Below are 23,356 nucleotides of genomic sequence, written 5' to 3'. Positions count from 1 at the left end.
TCAACTGTCAGTGTTTTATAGGACAGGGGTCTGTAAAAGCTACGTAGCGGTTGAGTAGAATCTAGAAGTTGCTGTTGTAGATTTTTAAGAATCAAGTCGGTGTACTTTTTCAGTTGTCTTAACAAACACTTCTTGTCCTCTTCACTTAAGGAGTCAATATAAATGCCTTCATTACTCAACTTCTGGGCTGAAGTCTTTGCTTCTTCCAGTACTTTTTCAATGGATAGCTCTCGGAGTGATCCAAATGTAGCTTCTGGGCAAGCTTTGCTGGACAAAGATCTACTACTGTTGTAGGAGATGCCTGGATGGCATTGTTTAATGACCCAAGTGGTTTCAACAGTAGACTTACAAGAGAGAGAACGGCAATAGTCTTCTCTGAATGTAGTAGCAAAAGTAATCCACCAGCGTCACTACTTAGATCCATCCCATCTTGGTAGATACTTTCCAAAGCCAGTAATAATGGCTGGAGTAATTTTAAGACAACAGCCAAGGATGGCTCATGAGAAAGCCAGAGGGTTGTTCCAGGTAGGACTAATTTGAACTTCAGTCCCAGTGTATCTTCGATGTGTTCGAAGATATTCAGTCTTTTTGGACTCTTTTTGAAAAAAGAACATAATGAAGACATTACATTTATAGCTTTTTAAATGTCTTTTGAAGAGTCTGCAGCTCGTACTAGCGCTAGTTGGCGTAGATGGCCTCTGCAGTGTGTATAGGAGAGAACAGGGTTACACTTTTCTCTGATTTCAGAGTAACAGCCGTGTTAGTCTGTATTCGCAAAAAGAAAAGGAGGACTTGTGGCACCTTAGAGACTAACCAATTTATTTGAGCATAAGCTTTCGTGAGCTACAGCTCACTTCGTCGGATGCATACTCTGAGCAAAGCTTGTGCTCTACCATGTCTTCCAGAGAAGTCTGTAGCTCCATCAAATGCACAAGCAGCCATCTGTTTGGGATCCAACTGACAAGCATTTAACTCTTCTAAGATGTGGGTTGTCACAGATGCAGCCAATCTGTCTTCTATAACTTGAACATTTAGAAATGCATCTACTGGCCTACCCCTGACATCAAGATAACGTACACAATGATTTAGTACTTGATGACCATTTGCATTGGTGCATTCATCAGCCATGTATGCCATTTTTTTGAATGTGGTGAGAGAGTTCTTCACTTTTTCAACTGTTGAGTCTTTCACTGTTGCACCGCATGCATCTAGCCAGTCAGTTGAGTTTCGTGCAGAAAGACAGTGAGCATTTGCTGGTCTTGTTCGGAACCAGTGTTCAACTTCAGGATGAACAAGTGACAATGCACTTAACATTGGCCTCCAGTTCGTAGCGTGTGGTATCTCTTGCTGAAACAGAAAGTAGGATGCCACAGCCATGTTTGTTCGCATGAACTGTGTTGTGGCTCCAGCATTCTTAACAACCCCATTAACACTCACCGGTGTTGTCCTTGGTCAGTGGAGACTCAGAGTTCAGAGGTGCTTTCACGTGAGTTCACCTCCCAGGTGGGGGCAAGAAGGCACCTCGCTCGTTCCTCCAGCTGCTCGCTGTTCGCTCTGGCCACTGCTGTTCGTTGTGCCACCGTTCACTCCACTGCTCTGTTGCCAATGGCCCTGCGCCGTCACCTTCTGCTGCCACTGTGACCTCTGTGAGCGGGTCTCTTGAGGCTCTACCCAGCTCTCAGTGATTTCAGCTGAGCTCTCCGTGCGGGAACCTCGCTGCTAGTGCAGACTGGGCCGTCTCTGCCACAGAAACCCTGTCCCACAGCAGGTCTAAGCGCTTAGACTTGATTATCAGTGATTTCAGCTGTAGTGGTCACTTAAAACAAAGACTATCTATGGAGCCTAATCAGCTCTGTCTTTAAACAGGGGAGACTCAGGCAGACTATCAAGCAAAACACCCTGTCCCCACCCTCTCTCTTGATGCCCTCAATCAGCAGAGGCTAAGTACAGTTCTACTGCCTTTACTCCAACAATAAGACCAACAACATTTCATTATGCCCCCTCCCCCCCGCATTCAAGTAATTTGTAACCCAACCCCAGCCAAAATCTATCACTTGGGCAACACAGCTCTGTCTGCTGGATACCTAGGTAGATTAGGTATGAATGTAAATACAGCCTGGCCCTGAAGCCTTACCTCACTAGCAGTTCGGGAGAGCTCCTTTAGACTTTGCTTACAAATTATAATTTGAAATTATTAGGGTGGCCAACATCACTGAAATGAATGCACTGACATGGTCATAAACAGCGGTACAAGGAAGCTAGTCTATGTTTCAAATCTATGATACTTTTTCAGATACACCTATGTTATCATAGCCCGTATATGCTTTTAAAGTCTGTATTAATGTTTCAATTTCAATTCAAATGTACAAACAATCACTAAATTGGCAACACTGCATGTAACTAGATCACAAAACTGGTGGGGGGTGTTAGGGAAATTTGGGGGGGGGTTAAACACCCCCATAGTGGGGGTGTAGGGAAATCCCTGGGTGGAAGTGTGAGCGGGGTGGCTCCCAAGGCCAGAAGCCTTCACCAACCACTGGTGAGGCTGGGCAATAAACGGGGCCAAATCCCCTGCTGTCCGGATCCCGGGCCAGGGACTAGGAATAACCCAGGGCAGAGGCCTCCAGCCCCATTGCGCCTGGCCTGAGCTCCCCCCGCCCCCTCCTGCGCGACCCCGGCCTCTCCTCGTTCTGTTTCCGGCTTGGCCCGGCTCTGTCCCGGGCCAGGCCCGCGCTGCCGCCCCGCATGCGTGCATGGGGCTCTGGCCCTTTAAGAGCCTCCCTCTGTCCTCGGCCCCTCCGGCTGACGTCGAGCGTGAGCACAGCTCCCCAGGAATGTATGCAAATCAAGCCCCACCCCCCTGGGCCAATGGGCGGTGCCGCGCGGTCCCCCCCCCCCCTCGCCCAATGCCGAGCGAGGCCCGCCAGAGGGCGGCCAATGGGCGGGAGGCGCCGGCGCGCGCCATATAAGGAGCGGCTTCGCCATAAAAGGCAACATTGTATCGCTTTATATGGGGGGCCAGCGGCGCGCGGGCGGCGGGCCGGAGCGGATCCCTCTGTAGCGGGAGCGAGCGAGCGAGCGGGGCCAGGCCGGGCCGGGCGGCGGAGGCGGGGGCCGGGCCGGAGCAGCCGGCGCGGGGCCCATGGCAGCGCCAGCCTGACCCGCCCTCGCGGTCCCCTGCGCGGCTCGCTCTCCGCGGCACCATGTTACCCAGCCAGGCCGGGGCCGGCAACGGCGCGGCCGCCCTGGCCCGCGGCTCCGGCATGGCCCTGGCCCGGGCCGCCTCGGGCCGGCCGGGGGCCGGGGCGCCGCGCGGCGCGAACGGCGGCGGCGGCGGGGCGGGGGGCCGCGGCCCCGGCAACGGCGCGGGGCTGGCGGGGGCCCGCTTCGAGCGGGACCGGGACCGGGACGCGGCGGCGGCGGCGGCGGGGGCCGGGCCGCTCTACAGCGGCAGCGAGGGCGACTCGGAGTCGGCGGAAGAGGACGAGCTGGGCAGCGGCGAGCGGCGCGGCCTGAAGCGGAGCCTGGGGGACGTGGTGGTCGGGCCCGAGGCGGCGGCGGCGGCGGCCGCGGGCTACGGCGGGGTGAGCGGGGCCGTGAGCGGGGCCAAGCCCGGCAAGAAGACCCGGGGCCGGGTCAAGATCAAGATGGAATTTATCGACAACAAGCTGCGGCGCTACACCACGTTCAGCAAGCGGAAGACCGGCATCATGAAGAAGGTACCGGGCCGGGGGGCTCCGGGGGGCCGGGCTCCGGGGGCTCGGCGGGGCGCGCCCGCAGCTCCCAGGCGGAAGGTGGGGCCGGGCTAGGAGGCCCGGGCCTTTGCGGAAGAGGGGCCCCTGCAGCCGCCGGGGGGCGGGGAGAGGCTGGGGGTGGGGGGGGGTCCCCTCGTGGGGTCACAGCGGAGGGTGGGGGCGGCTCGGGACACGGCGGGGGGGGGGCCGTGCGCCCCCTTTCCTGGCGTGCGAAGGCGTGTCTGGAGGAAGGTGGGGGCCCAGAGGGACCCCGCTGCGAGCCCCCAGGCCTGGAGCTGCGGCTTGTAAAGGTGCTGAGGGGGATCCCCTGGGAATATCCCCCACCCCACCACCCCAGGGAGCCAGCCCCCGGGGTCAGATCGGGTTCCGGGCTAGGGAGCCCCTCGGGGAGGAGTGGGAAAGGGGCACTGGGGTGGCTGTCTTCAGTGACAGCTGGGACTTCTCACCTCTCCCCCTTCTGAAGCAGGGGCCAGAAAATGACTTCCCCTCCAAGGCTTTGCTGAGCGGGGTCTGTTGGGCCAGATAAGGTCCTGGCATGGCTTTAAACCTGCGTGGGAGCTAGACTGAGGCTGGCATGCTGGTTGTTGGGGTGGAAGGGGGTGCAGAGTCACCCTTGTGGGATGGAGGCTAAGCCCAGTGTAGGGTTAATAGGAGGGGGTGGCTTTAGTGTGCTGAGATGGGAACACTGAAAATACTGAGAGAGATACTTGGGTGACCAGATATACTGATGAGCCAACTTGGGTGGCCCTTAGGCCCTACTGTAGTCAACATGATTGATGATGATAGTCTCTTGCCTCAAGGAGACCAGTCATATCACAGCTGGGCCAAGTATTGGCCGGGTACTAAACTGCCAACGTGCAGCGCCTAGGGAAACGTGTGTTAACTGTTGGTGACGTTTCAGGGCTCTCCCCAGATCATGAGGAAGGAAGATGTTTTTAAAGGTGTCTAAATCCTGTTTACACACAAGGGGCTAAGTAGTATTCAAAACATTGTTCAAGAAGGATTTGCGGACAGGATGTAAATCCCACCAGTTTTCCTATTCTAGACCGGCTGTACGCATGAGGTTCAGCGCTAACTGAAACCTTCTGAGAAAGGGAGGGTCTGTACCCCGTGAGAGGGGGTATGCTTGCCATACACACCCTAGTGCTCTACCCAATGTAAATGCTGACTGACCCAGCTGGGGAGAGCATTCTAGAGTCCTGACCGTTGCAGAGCTCATCTCGATATTTGGCCCAACTGGTCTCTTAGCATGTCCCTAGGAGTGACCGGATGGAGTTTTGTACTGTCCTAATAGATCCCCTCCCTCTGAGTTCGCACCCCCCAACACACTGAGTTATGCTTTGCTGCCCCCCCAAAGTGTTCGCCTAGCCACACTGGGCACATCTCTAGCTCCCTTCCTTGGAAGTCAGTCCCTCTTGCCCATAAATCCGCTTGCTGGTTTCCAAACTCTTGACATATTTTTGGTACTGAAGTCCAGAACAGAACATGTTGTTCCAGATGCGTTTCTACCAGAGCTGCAGGAGCAGGTCTGTTATTGTCTTGCCTTCACTTGATGCTCTCACATGTGATCTGTCCTACTCAGCAGACTTGCTTCCTAGCCTCGAGATCTTGACTGTAGTGAGACGGGGGAACAACCCAAAAACGCAGTATTGGTACTAAGGCAGTGGCCTGGCCTCTCTTGGAGCGGTACAGGGCAGACTTGGGAAGATGGGCTGTTGCTCTGAACAGAATGGTGTGACCCAAGGGATTCAGGAGCTGTTCATCCAAACTGAGGGGTGAAGCACAGAGTGGGTCCCCCTCCTATCAGCTGTCTAGCATCTCCACTTGTGCTCATGAAGGTGTGGCCAGCCAAGAGTTAGAGAAGCCTTAGGAGCTGGGATGAGAAGCTCTACGCCAACCCTGGTTGGCTAGCGACTCAAGGGCTCTGCCTAATGCAAGTCTGTGGCCAGCCCCGGGAAGGTCGTTGGTGAGCTGGTGTTACTGAATGGGTGTAAGGTATCACCTGAGTATAGGTATCTCAGCCAGTCGGGCAGACAGTGCGCCGAGGGGCTGTGCTCGTCAGGACTGCAGTGTGAATCCCAATTCCCAGACTATACTGGGAAACCTCAGCTTGGATCAAGGGCTCTTTGGCATCTTCTCCTCTATCTCAAGGGCTGAGCTGAGCCAGTTGGGGTTTGAACGATTATTGATTTGAGCTGGGAAAGGGGGGTAAGCAGGGATGTCGCAGGTTTGCAGAGGAGACCCAGTTATTTAGGCTAGTCGGGACCAGAGGAGCTTCGGAGAGCCTGAGGCAGGCTGGGAGAATGGGCAAACAGACTCCAGCGTCAGGAAATGCAAAGTACTGGACGTTAGAGGGGGAAACTTGACCTGTTCGTGCAGGTTACTGGGCTCTCCTATCAAATGAGGAACGGGACCTGGGCATCATTGTGGGGAGCTCTCAAAATAATCTAAAAATCGGACCAGATAGCTGAGGAATGGGATGGAAGATGATGCCATTGTACAGGTCATTGGTGCAGCCCCACATGGGGCCCATGTATAGTTCTGCCTTCGTCTCACCCGGGAGGTTACAGAACAAAGCAGTTTAGAGAACGGTCAAGGGCCAGGAGGGCTCCTCTCTGAAGAGTGATTCCTTACTGCAGGAAGACGATGAATTAGAGAGGGTGTGACAAAAGTCGATAAACAATGAGTGGGGCGGAAAAGGGAGACCCTTGGCTTATCCAGGTTCAAAAGGGGACTGGGCATCTCTATGGCTATCGCGAATACCCAGGGTTGTCGCGATAGATCCCTTCCAGAACTTTAAACCTTCTGCCTCAGGGCTTATGCCAGTCTCTGGATGTGACGATTCCCTGCTGTGTGCCGATGTGTCCTGAGAAACGCTGTCTGTGCAGGGCGCCTCTGGGCCAGTACAGTGTGATTTTCCCCCCTGGGTAGAGGGGGAAGCTGCTGGAAGAGGGTCCTGGCAGCGGATGGGGGCAGAGAGCTGCCTGTGAGGGGCTGCTGTGCTGTGCCGTGGGTGTTAGGGGGGTGTCTGGGAAACCTCTGCCGGGCCTGTAACAAACCGGGAAGAATCTGGAGCTGTGGCAGGTTGCCCCTGAGAACAGGGCGGTACCTTGCTGAGTGAGGAGAGTGGCCGGGGGCTGTACCTTTGGAAGCCAGCTGCTTTGATTCTGCAACCCTGAGGCATGCGATGATGATGCTGGGGATGGTCTGGGGTAGTGCACCTGACCGCGGAGTACCTCTGACAGCACCCCCTTCTCTTCCCTGGCTGTGGCCAGTGCCAGCAGGTGCTCTTCCCTGCATGGTGACATGCAGGGCACACGGGCAGGTGATGCCATCAGAGGGGCGGGGAAGGCGGAGTCGGCAGGCTCAGTGGAAGCAGAGCCAGCTGCTGATGTGACCTCCTTGAAGTGCTGCTGAACGGTGCTTTGCCCCCATGGGTGCCTTGCCGGGACCCCGGCATGGTCTCCTCCGGCTGGGGCTGCTCTGCACGGCTGGGGCTGTGCCGTATGTCGCTCTGTACGCGGCAGCGTCCGGGGCGGGGGGCTGCCTCCTGCAGTACGGTGTTTCTTCCCCGCTAGCCTGGCGTGGCAGTCGTGCCGGTGTAACTGATCTGCCTGGCACGGATTTGTCGCTGCTCCCTGTGAGGCTGCACCAGGGATTGCCCTGATTTGACCTGCTCCGAAGGCTGGGCAGCGGCTGCCTCTGGCTTATGGGCTGGGCTGCCCCCTGGATCCTTGGGTGCTCGTGTGCCTGGCCGTGGGCCTGAGACAGCGCTGCTGCCCCCGGGGCGCTCTGGCGGGGCGGGCAGCTCCCCTCAGCAGGCTGGGGGTGCTGGGGGTGGGACAGGCCCTGTTCCTCTGGCCGGGACTGCGCTGGGGGCTTTCTGTCCCCTTCCCCGCTCTTGCCTGAGTGCTCTGAGCACGGTGGGGAAGGCCAGTGGCTCCCACCGGCTGGGTCCAGGCTAGCGCAAAGGCAGAGCATAGTGCCAGCCACCGCAGTCCCTCTGGGGAAAGCTCTGCCTGCCCGAGTGTTGCCAAAGCACCAGGAGCAGCAATCGGCCAGTTTCACCCAGGGGGTCTGTGTGCCCACTGGACCAGGTGGGCACCTGTCTGGTCCTTGCTCTGCATGCTGGGGCGGTGAGTTGAACTGTCCCTGGTCTGTCTCGCTCACTCTCTTCGGCCACTTCGGAGGCCGCCTGGGGTAGCAGGGGTCAGTGCTGGGCCTGGCCTGACGCTTCTGTGCCCTGGCAGGGTGCTGGTGCCGATAAGATCGACCGGGGAGCTGCAAACCCCAGCTAGGTCAGGGGAGTAACACAGGCCCCTGTCTGCGTGGCTGGGAATGGGGACATGCAGCTAGTGTGTTCGGATGGTGTTCCCTGGATCCTCTGCGGCAGGGAGGTGCTATTGGCCAGGTGACAAGTGCTGTACCCGGAGCAGCTGGGCAGCGAGGGGGCGGTGGCCAGCAAACGACATGGGGCTCTGTGCTGTTTCTGCTCTGGCCTGCTGACCTGGAGGAGGGATGGGCCCCAGCAGCCATGCCTGGGTTGTGCTGGGTTTGGTGCGACAGTTTCTGCCTATAAGCACTTACTGTCTGGGTTTAGTGTCGGGAGCTCATTTGTGTGTACGCCGATGCACTTGCTCGTGGGACACTAGCTGAGAACTGCTCTGTCCCGCTGGCCCCTCGGCCCGGCCCTTGCCCCGCTGGCTGACTTCCATGGCAGCAGGATTTGAGGTGCAGGGCATGCCACACGGTGGCAGGACTGCATACCTGCTTGCTCTTGGGCCCCTTGTTACCAGAGACGATCCCAGCCTCGGCCAGGAGAGATGCAGGCCAGACCCCCGCAGGTCACTGTAGGCCAGAACCCTGCTCGCCTCCATCCCTGGAGAAGTGAAGGGCAAGAAGATTGATGGCAGACATCCCTGGCAGCCCCGGCCCCGTGCTGTTGGGCTTTGGGAGTTTCCCGGGGAAGTGCAGGGAGCCTGTGCCCCGGTGTGCTGAAAAATCAGACAGGACCCGCACTGGGTGCAGGTCCTGCCCTGGGGGACAAGGGGCTGTCTCTCCCAGGAATGTTGGTGCTGGTCCTCACAGCGGGGCAGCCTGCTTCCTGCCTGAGCGGGGCTGACTGTCTTGCTCCCTCTCTGAGGCTGCCGGAGCTCTGGCTTTGCTGGGCAGGGCGGATCCCCCAGCGGCTGGCTGCAGCAGGAGGATTGGCTGGGGGCACTTGCGGCCTGGGGGGGTCTGGCTGGTTCGCTTGGTGTGGGTGGAGGGTTTGAAGCCAGGCAGCTCTGGTGGAGCCTAGCTCTCTGTTGCTGGGGCTGTGCGCAGCCATGGGCAGGGGGCATTGGCTTGTTGCTGGTTAGGGCTGTGTGGGGGAGCCCAGAGGCCTCATAGGGCTGGTGCTGTTCAAACCCAGGGAGAGACAGGCACTGCCCAAGATCCTGGTAGCAATCTGGCGGTGGGGGAGAAATGGGGGCGAGGTTTGGACGAGCTCTGCCCATGGCCAAGCCTCAGGCTTGGGGGGGGCGTGCAGGACACTGCGAAGGCTTTGGCAGGAGCAGACAAGCAGTCGAGGCTGGTTGGGGACGCTGTGACAAGAGAGATAAGTGTGGTGGGGCGGTGCTGGGAAGGGCCCTGATACAGAGGAAGCCAGTAGGGTGGTTAGGGTGGAACAGCCGGCCTGAGCGATGATTTGGGGGGCAGCACCGACATCCATGTGGCCTGGAGGGGGGCGAGGTGGGGCTGTCCAGCTGAGTTCAGCGGTGTATGGCTCGCAGGCGTGGGAGGAAGCAGTGGGGCAGGCTGGAGTTGGCCAAGGACTGGTCATGGCAGTGAGGACAAAGGGGACATGGCGGAGGGCTCGGGGGGACTTTGGGGGTTTCAGTGGCACCTACAGACCTGGACCCTGGTGGGGACCCCGTTGTGCCAGGTGCCATGCAGGGACATAGCTCCAAGGAGCTGGAAGGGGGCATGGGGATGGAGAGGAAGTGACGTGCCCAAGCTCACCCTGCAGCCCCATGGCTGGGCTGGGTCTCCAGTGTCCCAGTCCTGTGCCCTGCCCATTAGCCGGGCTGCCTGCCTGGGCTCGGGGGAAGCTCTGGGAGAGGGTGAGGGTGCCTCGAAGGGGCAGAGAAGGCCAAGGCGTGGGATGCAGGGGGAAGGCAGAGGCAAGTAACGCTGGCGTCCCCAGTGGGGGCAACGCTAGCCCTGGCCTGTGGCTGTGCCCCACGTCGGGTGTCCATGACTGACCGGTGCTCTCTGCTGCCTTGCAGGCCTATGAGCTCTCCACGCTGACGGGCACTCAGGTACTGCTGCTGGTTGCCAGCGAGACGGGCCACGTGTACACGTTTGCCACGCGGAAGCTGCAGCCCATGATCACCAGCGAGACTGGGAAGGCGCTGATCCAGACATGCCTGAACTCCCCGGACTCGCCCCCCAGGTCCGACCCCACCACCGACCAGCGCATGAGTGCCACGGGCTTTGAGGAGACCGACCTCACCTACCAGGTGTCGGAGTCCGACAGCAGCGGCGAGACAAAGGTAACCCCCTCTCCTCTGCGCTCGCGGGCAGGGCCTGCCTGTTCTCTGCCCGGCGCGGGGACCACCCTACCGCAGGGGTCAGCTCGAAGGCTCCTCCCCTGCCACCCAGACTGGAGAGCTTGCAGGGCCAACATGGGGCTGCCCGCTAGATCTTGCGGGGGGGCTCACCCCTGCAGTTCCCTGGCGTAGTATCCTGGGCCCTAGTCTGCTGGCCTGGGTGCTGGACCCCCTCCTTCACTCCCTGGCCTGGGCTGCCGCCGGCCCTGCTCCTGTGAGCTGGGTCCCCCTCCCTGTGGTGGGGCTGTGCCTCAGTTTACCTGGGAGCAGGAGCACCAGGCTCCAGAGGATAGTTTCCTGGCCTGGGCTGTGTTAAGCTCAGTGTTGCGGTCCCCTGCCCACCTGGGGCTCACTGGCTAGGAGCTACAGAGCCGCTCTCCCCTCAGTGGGGGTGGGGGCAGCTCGGAGAGGGCGGGGGGTGGGTGACAGGTGTCACTGCCCCTGCAGGCCCCCCCCCCCCGCTCCCCCTCAGCCCCTCGCCCTGTTATCTCTCCTTCGGCGTCTCCATGCTCTCACTCTCATTGATAAAAATTTGATTCTGCCTCCATGGCCATATAAGGCCTGGTTTCCCTCGCCAGAGTCCCTGGCAGGGCCCCTCACATTCCTTATAAGCTGCAGCTGTCTCTTGCTTTGGTGCCGGTTTGGAAGGGGGCAGGGAGGACATGGGGAATGGAAACATTTGGCTGCCCGGGCTGTTCCTGCCCTGCTGCTGGTGGCGTGCCGAGAACGTGGGGCCGTTGCTTTGCCCCTGGGGGCTCCGAGGGGCCTGCTTGCTGGCTGTCTCCCTCCTGGCTTCACGAGCTCCCCTGTGCCGTCCCCGTCTCCCTGCTGGGAAAGGCTCTGTTGTGGGGGGTTGCAGCACGGGGAGATGAGACATCTGGGGACATAGGCCCCAAGCAAGGGAACACGTGGTGCGAGGGGGGAGGGGGCTGGGCAGGCTGTGGCGGTGGCTGCCAGACCCTGTTGCAGGGAGATTGCCACCCTCTCTTTGGCACCAGTGTCCCCACTCCCCCGGTACTGGTGGGGGTCTCGGGTCTGTGGTATCTCTGCCAGCGGATCAGACCCCAGTGAGACCAGCAGCGGGGCGTTAGTCGCACCGAAATGGCTGCGCCCTGGGCTCGGTGGCCTCCAGCTCCATGGTGGGAAGGAGCAGGCAGACTGTGAGGGCCCAGTGGGGTGCTGCAGATGCCCAGGCTCTTATGCTGAAAGGACCTGGGGGGCGGGGGCGTAGCTACCCCCTGCTGTGCGCTGGCTGAGCCCCAGTGGGGCGGTGGGTTCGGTGGGGAAGCTCTGCGCTGCATTGGGAGACTCCTGGCCCCCTCTCTGTGGCACTGGGGGTTGGGGGCAGCACACAGGGCTCGCTGGCCCCGGAGCCTTGGGCATCCTCTGCTGGGCTGGGAGGGGCTATTGGCACCGTCCTGAGCTGCGGCCACCCTGTTTCCGGCTGTCCCGTCTGCTCCCCTGGAGTCGGTGGCTTCCTGGCTCTACCAGCCACCCATGGGGGGTTCCAGGGCTCTCTGGGCACACTACAGCCTGGAAAGGCGGAGGAATGGGGCAGCAGAAGCGGGGACCCTGCAGCTGAGCCCCTGGCGTGGGTGGCCTGGGCCCTTGCTTGGCTGGCAGGCTGAGGTGGGAAGGAAATCAAGCATCCGCTGGGATCTGCTAGCACTGGCAGTAAGGGGGGGCTGCTGCAGCACCCCGGCTCGGGGGTGGGGCAGTACGCAGCCTGTTGGCGTGCCGACCCACCATCTGCGGCACGGGGCAGCCCCCGCGCGCCCCAGCACTTGCTTCGTCTCACGCCTCGTGTTCTGCAGCCTGGGATCCTTCCCCGCTTGTCTCTCGGCCCTTGCCCCTGCTGGCAGGGTGACGGAGCCGCACAGCGTGCCCAGCCCGACTCCCCAGGAAGCTGAACTGGGACCAGAGTCCTGACGCCCTGCACCGCCACCTCAGGGCTGAGTCTCCATGGCCTTACGGTCCCTCGGCAGCTGAACTGCTGGCGCCAGAGGGGAACTGGCAAGCTGCAGCTGCCCAGCCCTGGAAAAGCAGAAGCGTGTCTGTTGCGAGCACTCACGCTGCAGAGCTCGCGCAATTCCGAGAGCCCAAGGCCAGAAGGGCCAATTGTGCTCATCCCTCCTGACCACCTGTAAAGCACAGGCCAGGCAGCCTCCCCCGGCGACTCTGGCGTGCGGCCCAGAACGTCTGTTGGCGCTCGAGCCGGTCTCTGCCGAAGAGATCCAGTCGCGATGTAAAGTCTCCAAGTGTCGGAGAATCCACGTGCCCAGGGTTAATGATCTTCGCTGTTAGAAGTTGACGTCTTTTTTCCGATCTGAATGTGTCTAGTGTCCGCTTCCAGCTGTGGGATCTTTTCTGCTGGCAGGGTGGTCCAATCCCGCAAACACAGGCATCTCTTCCCCATCTACACACTTGTAGATAAACTACCTAGCTGGGCCTCCTTCAGTCTCTGGCTGTGAGAGGTGTTTTCAGACCATTCTCCTCCATGCGCCGTGCTGCAGAACCCCCTCCAATTTGTCCACATCTTTCTTTTCATTTGACGGGTGGACCCAGCGTCCGGTAACAATCTCCCCAGTGCTGTACATGGTGATGACCCCCATGCTTCCTACTTCTGCTTGATGTTCCTCTGCTTTGCAGCCAAGGATCTGTCACCATCTTTCCTACAGTCCTGGCAGTGGGAGCTGGCGTTCAGCCGTGACCCACCCGTAAGTCCCGTTCAGAGGCGCTGCGTTCTAGAATAAAAGCCTCCGTCCTGGGGTTTTGCTCCTCACACGTCTGACCTGGTGTTGGGCTGCATTAACATCCATGTCAATGGAGCCGCTTTACCAAGCGATCCCGAACGCCGAGTATCCCGTTGCCGATTACCACCCACCAAGTTCTGTCGTCTGCCACGTGTTTCCGACAAGGACGTCGGATTTTCTTCCGGACTATTGATAAAGACGTAGAATAGCGCTGAGCTGGGTACAGAGCCCCATGGGTCCCACTGGGAACATCCCCAGCTAGTTATTTTCTGAGCGCTGTCAGGAATCTGGGTCTGTGGGCTGCATGGAGGGTCGCGTTGGCTTCCGCCAGTCGTGTGGCGTTGGGTCTGTGGACGGGTTGTTCGCTTATCACCTGGCCTTGTGATCTCGTTGGAAACGACAGCTGGCTTGTTTCCCACGTGATCCTGTTGACTGGCATTAATTAAGTTGCCCCCCTTCAATTCTCTGCTGATTGATCCCAGCTCCAGCTTTTCAAGGAGTTTGCCCAGGATTGATGCCAGGCTAACCAGCTTTATAGAGCCCTGGGTTCACCCAGTTTGCCCTGGTATAATGGTGGCTCAACGTTAGGGGGTTTTGGGGCCGATTCTCTGGCACTTGTGAGCGTTCCTGGGTGCAGCGCAGGCCGGCCTCCAGCGGCAAGTGTGTGGGAGATTTGTGTGCTCTTTCAGTCTCCAGCCCCCTCGCTGCCCCCAGCGGTGGGCCAGCCTGAGTGCAGGTCGCAGCGGAGGCTGAGATGCTCCCAGGAGACGGGTGCTCTGTGGCAGCCAGCTCCATGCTTGTGGCTACACAGACCCTGGGGGGGCTGATGGAAAGCCCCAGCCTGGAGTGCGTCCTGGGGCTCTCTGCAGTCACAGGCCCTCCAGGGAGCTGGGCTCCTTCTCAGCACCTTTCTGTGCTGTTGCTGGAGGGGCAGCACCTGGGAGTGGCGGTGGGGACGGGCGCTGCAGTACGGTGCCGGGGATGGCTGAGCCCTCGCAAGCACTGGGCTGGCGTATTCATGCCAAAGCGAAGCAGGGAGTGGGGTTGGTTAGTGCGGCAGAGGTCGGAAACGGGGGCAGGGGCAGTGCCCTGAGGTGCTCGGGCTGTGGGGAGGGTGCTGGGACTCCTAGCCGGGGGCCGCTCAGGCTGCTCCAGGAGTCTCTGGCTATCGGCTGGCTGACCGGGGAGGCCAGTCTCTGCAGCCTGACCGCTCCCTCCACCGGGTGCCCGGCTGCACTGAGGCGTGGTGGGTCCCTGCTGCTCTCCCCCTTCGCCAGCCTCCATTGCCTCTGGCAGTGGGCAGACTGGAGAGAGTCCACCAGAGAACGGTTAGAAACCCTGAGCAAGGAGGGAAGGTTACCGAACTGAGCATGTACTGAGCCTCGAGAAGAGAAGGCTGCGGGGGGACCTGATAAATCTTCGAAGATGCCAAGCACTGCTACAGACAGGAGGGTGATCTTGTTCTTCCTGCCCACTGAAGGGAGGACGAGCAGTAACCAGCTTCATGCACCACAGGGAGATTTAGGCGGGATATTAGGAAAACTTCTTGTCTGGGTGGTTAAGCTCTGGGCCAGGCTGCCCAGGGAAGCAGTGCAATCCCCGTCACTGGGGGTCTCGAAGCCCAGCATGGGCAACCCCTTGGCAGGCATGATCTGGGGTTACTTGGCCCTGCCTTAGTGCAGTCTCCCAAGCCTCTTCCTGGCCATGGGGAGCATCTGGCCCAGCAGGGGCGTGTGCCTGGGCATGTCTCCAAGCCCTGTGTGCTGGCTAGGACCACACTTCTGTTTAGGGGGAGCAGGGCTTCTGGGTTTAATTCCTACCTGCGTCCCTCGCCTCTCTCCCAGCGCTGCTGTGCATACAGCATGTCCCAGCTGGTGCTGTGGGTTATGTTCTCCTTAGATCTCCTAAATTAAGCCTGATGGGGCCTGGCTGGCGCTTGGCTGGGGAGTGGGGGAGTCGTTCTGCTTGTGTATCTTTTCTACCTGGCTGATCCCTGGGCTGGCCCGTCTGAGAGGCCTGGAGCCAGGCACCGAGCCATGTGCTGCAGCCTGGTGTGCCCCTGGACGCTGTCCGGGCTGCCAGCTGTTTGATGAGGGCTCTGCTGCGTGGGAGCTGCCTGAGAGCAGCTTCCAGAGGGGGGCCGCCAGGCTACTGCTGAGCCCTGGGCGTTTGGGGCTTGGGGCTGCCAGTGCCTGCAGCAGAGAGGGAAGGTCTGGCGTGGGCAGCCCCTTCCCCACCAGGAACACCTAGCCTTAAGCAGCACCATGGGGTTGAGGAGCTCCAGCAGCATGTCAAGTCCCGTCCCTTGTGTCCCGCACCCGGCCACCGCTGCCTGGGGGTGAGCTGAGAGCGCCCGTGCTTTGACTGGGGCAGTGTAAATGCGGCCCTGGCTGTGGGAGGGACTGTGCTAGGCAGCAGGCTGTTAGCGGCTCGCTACCAGCTTCTAGGAACGGTGGCCAGGAGCCAGGCTGTGTCCTGTTTTCCTGGTGTAGAGATACTGGAGTGAGGATTCCCATGGCATTTGGGGGGCTGCGAGCAGGCCTGAGAACCTCCCCCGAGTCCTGCATGCAAACATGTCACGGGTGGCCGTCCAGGAATCCCTGGCCGCAGGTGGGTTGGGAAGTGTCCCCAGGTTAGTTCCCCTGGCTGTTAGCAATGGGCGTCATGTCTCTGGCCTGCTCTCCACTCTGGCATGCAGCCTGTGCCCCGCAGCGACCTGCAGCATGGCATGTGGTGCATGCAGGGGGCAGGTGCTGGGCGGGCTGGACCATCTCTCCTGGGGCACTGTCCAGCATGGTGCCCCAGGCAGAGCATTTGATCCCTGCAGCAGTGGCAGGCAGCTGGTGACCGTGCTGGGGCTCGGCCTGGCCGGGGCGTGGGCGGCCTGGCCGGGTGCTTAGCCCAGCAGGGCCTGCATGGTGAAGCTGCTGAGGTCTGACCTCACACAGACAGCCCTCTGCCAAGGGTGGGAGGCACCTGTGGGGGCCTGCTCCTCACTGATGTGGCCAGAGACCAGCTTGGTGCCTTGAGCTACGCAGGCCCCCGCAGGTGCCTCCCACCCTTGGCAGAGGGCTGTCTGTGCGCAGGTCCTGGTGCAGCTCAGTGGCAGGAGATTTGGCTTGATTCAGCCGCGCCTGATGCCGGCACACCCCACTGCACGGTCACCTGGGGCAGACAGTAGCACTGAGCTCTGCCTTGGCCCTTCTCCTCCCCCCATAGCTCTGTCCCTCTGGGCTTGGCTCAGCTTGCCACGGGGCCCCCCTTCCTCTCCTGCAGCCTGGCGCCCGCCAGCGAGGGCTGCGCTGGGGTATGTGTGGGCAGAAGGCTCCTGGTCACTGCCTGCCCAAGGGAAGGACACTGGCCTAGGGGACAGTACAGCTGCACCGCCAGGGAGGGTAGGCAGCTGGGAGTGGGAGGTGGCGTGAGCCTCCCTGCTCTTGTCACCCCCTGACAGAGCGGGCAGCTGCCGCCAGGGGCAGGGAGGCAGCCCCCCATCCCAGCCAGCCCCCTGCGAGGGCTGGGTCAGCCTGCGGGTTCCCTTAGAGCAGGTGGGAGCTGAGCGCTCTGGCCTGATCCCTCCTGGGCCTGGCAGGGGCAAGCCAGCCGTCTCATGTCTGTCCAGGCCAGGCTGCCAGTACCCCATAACTTCTCTGGGCCTCTAGCCCCACCTGCTCAGTGGGCATGACAGCCCTCTCCTGCCCCACGGGGTTAGGAGGGGAAATAAGGTAACGGTTGTGAGGCCTGATAATTCCCTGCTAGCTAGGGCTCTCCTTCACCCTGCCCTGGGAAAGGGGGCACGGGGGTGGGGGGTGCTGAGCCTACTGCAAATGGGTGTGGGATGTGACCCTCCTTGCCCCGCTGTCCCTGACCTGAGTGCATGTTGCCCCCCGGGGACCCTGCCGCAGACCAGGGCAGGCACACTCCAGCTGGGAGCTCCCGCAGCGCTCCCCGTGCGGGGGTGCCTGGGAGGCTCGCTAGTCATTGCTCCAGGCTCTGTGTCAGCAGCTGGCGGGGCTCCCCTGAGGGATGGGCCTGGCCTGGGAGAGCTGTAAGCTGGCTGTGGAGAGCAAGGGGGCAGAGAAGAGGCCTCTGGGTGAACCCCAGGGGAGGGAGCTGATGGTTTCCTGGTTCTCTGCCGCTCTGCGGGGAGGTTGGCTCCCTGTGGTGGTGAGTGGGGCCAGGACAGGCCTGGCCCCCTTCCTCCTGCTCTGGCCAGCCAGGCGCCACTTGTGTGCTGACAAAGGGAACAGCTGCAGTGGCCGAGGGGCTGGAATGTGGCTGGGCAGCAGGTGTGGGGGAGAGGCCGGACATCCCGGAAGTGGCATTGGTTTGGGGTGGCCCCTCCCTTGCTTTGCAACTGACCCGGGACTCACATCTCTCACCTGCCGTGTGGGGACGTCAGATCTTGGATCTCCGGCGCCCCTTCTCCGGGACACTTCCAGAGCGCCCTGCTGGCAGGCGGGCCGTGCCCGGCACACGGCTGTGGGAGCCTTCCCGGAGACACAAGGACAAGCTGGCCCCTTCCTCTGTAGCGTGGGGGTTCTGCTCACTTGCCAGAATGACCTGGGTAGAGCTCACTTAGATGTCTCCCCTCCATTTCAGCGGGCAGGGGCCATGGCGCACCTGGGTCCCTCCTGTTCTCTGCCAGGGGCACGTGCCGGGTTCTAGGCAGGTCAGGCTGGCACGAGGAGTTGCTGCTTCCTTCTGGCCTTGGATTCCATGATTCTCCAGTGCGGCAGGGACCTCAGGGTGATTGTGCAGAGCTCTGCCCCCCTCAGAATAACATGGGGCCTGGCCCATTGCTCATTCATCCCTGGTTGCTCCAAACAGCCCCAGCTGCTGCCCGGTTCCCCTGCTGCGTGGGTTGTTGACGTGCAGCATGCTGCCAGTGGGCCAAGGCGCCCCGCCCAGGTGGAGAGTGAGCCTAGGGCATGGGGGCTGCTCTAACTTGAGCTGTTCTGCTGTGGGCCCCCAGGGGCTGTGCATCTGCTGGGGTAGGTGGCGTGCAGCACATGCCAGCTGTGTGCGCCGGGGACTGCAGCGGGGGTGGAGGAGCCAGGGACGCTCCCCGCAGAAGGTGGCGGGAGGCGCACGGGTTGTGAAGGGAAGGGTTTGGAGTTCGCACCGGAAGTTGATCTGTGTGCACGGGGCTGGAATGCTAGCTGCAGTGGCAGGCTCTTAGCAAAGCAGGGAACCTGCCCCCAGAGCCTTGTATGGCCCCCAACCTCTCTTTGGAAATAAATTTGCTTGGCCCCTGGATTCCCCTGCCCAAGAGGGCTGGGAACCACTGACCTGTGCCCAGCTGGGGTCTCTGCAGAGCTGGCTTTTGGGGGTGGGTGCTGCCTTGGCCCGGATTCCCCTCAATCCCCTGCTGCCCACTGCAGGTGCTGTGTGGGAATGAGGCTGCCCAGGCCAGCCGGGACAGCCCTGCCCCAGGGAGCTGCCAGGCTGGGCAGGGGGACACCTGGGCTTGCCAGCCCCAATGGGTCAAAATCCTGAGGCCAGCCCCTCCCACTTGAGACTCCAAATAATAAACGTTGAGTTCTCTCACTTTGCCCTCTGCGGGGGGTGTGTGTGTAAGGGAATCAGTGGCATGCTTGCGGGGGGGGGGGGCCCACTGGCAGCTCTGTGTGGGCACGCTTGCTGGGGGGGGCACTGGCAGGGGGTGGGGGCGCTGGCAGCTCTGTGTGCACGCGTAATGTCTATACACTACCATAAGTCTAGGTTACGAGGACTCGAGTCAGCTGACCCATGTCAGGGAGCCCTGGGCTTGAGCATCTGCCCTGCATTTGAACCCCGGTGAAGGATTTTCTGGCCTGTGCTTGGACCTAGGGCTCCTCGTGTCCACACTGCCGGGCCTGGGCCTGAGTGAAACCCACCGTATCCCCAGTGCCTAGCACCCCCCCCATCCCCCGCCCCGTCCACTCCTGCCCTAGGAGTGTGGGGCAGCATGGACAAACTCTGCTCCCCACCCTGGTCCTCGCCCATAGGTGCGGCTGCTGCTCCCACTCTGGAGTCCAGCTGCCGTGTGCCGAGCTGCTCTGGGGGCTGTCGCGGCCGCGGGGCTGTGCTGAGGAGCCCTGGGCTCTGGCCCGCTGGCAGGACCATGTCCAGGGGCTCCATGGGGAGGATAACCAGGACACAAGTCTCCAGGGCCGTCCAACTATTCAAATGAAACTTGGCAACTCTGTGTTTTGAAACAAGGGAGGGGCTGGTGGGCTGGGTTTTTTGTTTTGTTTTTGGGTTTTTTGGTCCGTTTGTTTCGAAGTTTAGTTTCGGAGAGAAAACACACCTCTTTCCTCTTCTTCCCCGCCCAGCCTTGGGCGCTGCAGAGCGGTGACGTACATCCCCACGGCTTGGGGTGCAGTGTGCCCTGCCTCTGCCGCATCCCAGGAGACAGACGGGTAGGGGATCCCCAGAAGACGGTGGGGGAGTTTTGGGGCTGGCTCCCTCTCACTGCCCTGACAGAGCAGAGTGGGGACCGAGCCCGGGGGGGCTGAGATGTGCCATGGGAACGGGTGGCGGGGCAGCCTACCAGGTGGCGTGAGTTGTGGGCGTTGCTGACAGCGAGCGCCCGGGGGGGGTGCGATACCCAGGGTGCACTGCTGTCAGCGTCAGGCAGTGGGGACAGCCCGCCCAGCCAGCTGCTATTGAATCGCTGGCTGATCCCCTGGGAGTATCAGCAGCAGCAGGGTGGGCTGGGTGGCTGGGGTCACTCTCTCTTGCCCTCCCAGTGAGGGGCTGGGGCCAGTGACTTTCCGTGAGTGTCGCGTGCCCCCACTCCCAGCCCCTACACGTGGGGACAGGAGACTGCCGCTGAGATAATGGAAAGTGAATTTGCCTGGCTCCTCTCCGTTATCACATGCTCGTTCTAATTCCGACTGCAGGGAATCTCAGTGCCCTGGCAAGCGGGGATCTGCCACCCAGCCCTCCCCTCCCCTGGGGGAGACAGGCAGGGCGCTCTGGATTGGCTGGGCCTGTCCAAAATGGGCTGCCTTCCCTTTTTTAGCTGTTAGGCAGGCTGTGAATTCCTGCTTTTTGGCAGCATGACAGGCTGGCCGCAGCACGTGGGAGCTCTGGGTCCGCCAGGCTGTCCTCCAAACACAAGCTCTGTAATCCTTGGCAGCTGGGTGGCGCTGTCAGCCCGGGGAAGCTGGCGCCCTGAGGGCTGGGGCCCCCACTGGCGTGTGGCTCGCTGCTCCTCCCGACCTGTGCACAGGGTGGTTTGTTCCGGAGCAAGCTGTGACCCATGCTGGGGCCAAGGCAGACAGACAGGATCTCTTTCTGCCCAGCGTGGGCCCCTGTCAGGTCTGGCTAATTTCTGTCCCCATCTTTGGTGCAGCTGATCTCAAGGTTCCTGTGTAGCTGTGATTCCTTTGCCTCCTGCCCAGGGCTGGCCCCCTGTCCGTCCCTTGTACTGAGTGGTCACGCATCTCTGGAACAAGAGCAGGATAGTTGGTGTTTCCTTTGAGTGTGGTTTGGTTGGTGGGTGATATGGCCGCTAAGTACCCGGCCATAGAACAAAGCTGGGTGTGGGGGAGAACCCTGTGCGTGCTGAGGCGGGGTGTGCCCGGAGCCCCGGGGGTATGCCCAGAGCAGCGGGGTGTGGCAGCATAGTGTGGATTTTTGGTTTCAGGGAGTTTGGTCCAATCCCCAGTTCTCACATGGGCCTGCCCCTGGCTCCCAGCAGCTCCCTTTACTTGCTAGCCTGCGTAGCCCCTCACCCAGGGGTTTGGCCGATCCTCGACATCTGGTTGGAGGTGGGGTGTGGATGGGGCTCAAGACCTGGTTTGGTTTGGGGGTTTAGCAGAGCCCTGAGGTCTGATTGGGGGTGAGGCACGGATGGGGCCCAGGACCCGGTTTGGCTCTCCCTCACCTGCCCCTCTCTTGTAGGACTCGCTGAAGCCTGCGTTCACAGTTACCAATTTGCCGGGGACGACGTCGACCATCCAGACCGTGCCCACCACCTCCACGTCCATGCAGGTCAGCAGTGGCCCCTCCTTCCCGATCACCAACTACCTAGCGCCAGTCTCTGCCAGCGTCAGCCCCAACACCGTCACCAGCGCCAATGGGACAGTGCTCAAAACCACGGGCACCAGTGCCGTGGCCTCCGGAGGGCTCATGCAGCTCCCCGGCGGCTTCACTCTCATGCCAGGTGAGTGCACGCCAGGGGTGGGAGGCTCTCGGGGACTGGCACCAGGCTGATGGGTTGTGGGTGAAGTGAACAGGGCTGCCTTGCCCACAGCGATGCTGGCTGGGCCTGCTCTCTGCCCGCTATCCCTGCTGCCAGGCCCTTGCCCCAGGGGCGAGCGGGGATGGGCTCTTGCTGCCTCCATGCCTGTGGTGGGGAGTGCAGGGATCCAAGCTGGGTCCGTGCGGCTGTGTCTAGGCCTGCCCCTGGGAGGAAGCTCAGCACAAGCTCTGGGGCTGGAGGAGGTGAAAAGAGCTGATCGTGATGAAGCCTTTCTTTCCCCCTCCTTTCGGCAGGTGCTTCGCTCCCTCCTGGGACCCCTACCATTCCTCTCACTCAGTTACAGTCGCACTCGCTGGCCCTCTCCAGCCAGCAGGGCCAGGCGGCCGCGGGCACAGCTGGACAGCTGCAGCAGGCACAGCAGACAGTCTTCCGCTTCCCTGCCACAGCCGGAGGGCAGATTGTGTCTCTGACAGGTCAGCGCTCGCTTCTCCTCGGCTTTCTCGGGGGAGGGGGGAGGCATGGCCCATGCCAGGCTGAAGGGCAGTGCTTGCCTGCTGGCTGGCAGGGGGGCAGTAGCCTAGACCAGGGCGGCGCGGGCTGCAGGGACGCTGCAGTCCGTGCTGAATTGATCCGTCCAGCTGGGCTCACACCGCTCTGCAAGGCCTCCCCAGGCAGGGGGCTGGGCACAGCCCCCTAGCTGGAGGGGGGCGTCAGCCTGGCAGACTGTGCATGCTGAGTTTGACCGTGGAGACGGGGCCCTGGCAGCTGTGGAAGTTGGTGCAGGAGGAAGGGTGTCTCGGCAGATTGCTGGCCACCCAGGTGCCTCTCTCCAGCCTTGGCGGCGGAGCTGTGTTGATTTTGGGGAGCTGGGAGCTGTGGAGGGGAAGCCAATTGTCTCACTGGGGTGACTGAACCCTTTTAAAAAGAACAGAGGCAGCTGCCCCAACAAAGCGGTGTTACAGGAGGTGATCTGCTAATAGGGCGTCAGGCTAGAGGCAGTGGAGGGTCCCTGAACTCCCCCCAGCAGGTAATAGAGACGAGGCAGGGTCCGAAGTGGAGCAGGAATATACTGAGGGTTACAGAGCAGTGAGTCCCCAGAGCCCACTGGACATGCATGGAGATTGGTCTCGTTCCAGATCAGCAGCCGAGAGCAGAAGGCTCTGGAACCTACCGGGCAGGGGCAGAAGGAGCTCCCCGGCTGGGCGCTGGAGTTGAGGAGTTCAAACTGGCAATAGGGTTTACTTGTCACCAGCCGGGGGGATTCGCCATTAGGAGTCAAGGTGGGGCGTCCAGCTAAAAGCCATGCTCCAGTGTCCGGGTGGGATGCAGGAATGCCCGGGCGATGTCCTCGGGCCTGGGCTGTGTGTTTACAGTTGTCCTTTGAGCTGGTCTAGCACCTCTGTGCTTTGAAACAGGGACAAGGGAGTAGTCCGGGGGCTGGAGAGGTGCCTTTTGCTGCCCCTGTGACCATTTGCCCAGATTCAGTGGAGTTGTAGTTCTCTGAAAATTCCCCTTTGCACATGCTCCGGACAGATTTGTTAGAGGCTCAGCAGCAACCATCTCCAAACACTCTGTCTGCTCTGAACATGCTCCAGCCCCAGGCCACAGGCTGAGCCGGGCTTTCCCTGGAATTGCTGGGGACCAGACTGAGCAGAGCCGGTCTCTCCTGTGCCCTCAGTGCCCCCCGCTGGTGCCCGGGAAGTCCGGAGAGGGAAGAGGAAGCAATGGCATTGCATTGACCCACATGCAATTGGGGGAGGATGGGAATAGAGCAGGATAGGAGGAGAAGGGGACATGCGTAGAAATGGTGGGGCAGGGACAGGAAGGGTCTGTGCCCACATGAGCACACGTCCCTCCAGAGCCTGGTACCGAGCCCAGGATCCCTAAGTCCCATCACTCCTCTGCTGTCAGCCCCGCTGGCAAAGCGTGACTCTCCCTGGCGTAGAAGATAGCTTCAGTTACTCCGTGTGCTGGAGGTCTGTGCTGTGGATCAAAGGTTCTACCCCTGGAGATGACCCAGGCAGGGCTCAGCGAGGTTCCTGTTTGTTTGCTTTTTAAAAA

General features: G+C 61.0%; 1 protein-coding gene across 2 annotated transcripts in view; it reads left to right on the top strand.

Moving 5' to 3' along the window:
• The first annotated feature begins 3,015 nt into the window (after nt 1-3,015).
• Nucleotides 3,016-23,356, top strand: part of SRF (serum response factor) — a 37,283-nt gene continuing 16,942 nt past the window's right edge. Inside the window, exons 1-4 of one of the 2 annotated variants that reach the window (XM_084623415.1) lie at nt 3,016-3,719; nt 10,025-10,291; nt 20,995-21,256; nt 21,589-21,768. In XM_084623415.1, the coding sequence (XP_084479541.1) occupies nt 3,204-3,719; nt 10,025-10,291; nt 20,995-21,256; nt 21,589-21,768 (1,225 nt within the window). In that variant the 5' untranslated portion in view covers nt 3,016-3,203. The remainder of the gene's footprint in view (nt 3,720-10,024; nt 10,292-20,994; nt 21,257-21,588; nt 21,769-23,356) is intronic. The other variant, XM_084623414.1, reaches the window with a different exon arrangement.

This window comes from Lepidochelys olivacea (assembly GCF_965140295.1).
Source record: "Lepidochelys olivacea isolate rLepOli2 genome assembly, chromosome: 3".
Lineage (NCBI taxonomy): Eukaryota > Metazoa > Chordata > Testudines > Cheloniidae > Lepidochelys > Lepidochelys olivacea.
Note: the sequence above shows the minus strand (reverse complement) of the source record. Positions and strands in the feature narration are given on the sequence as shown.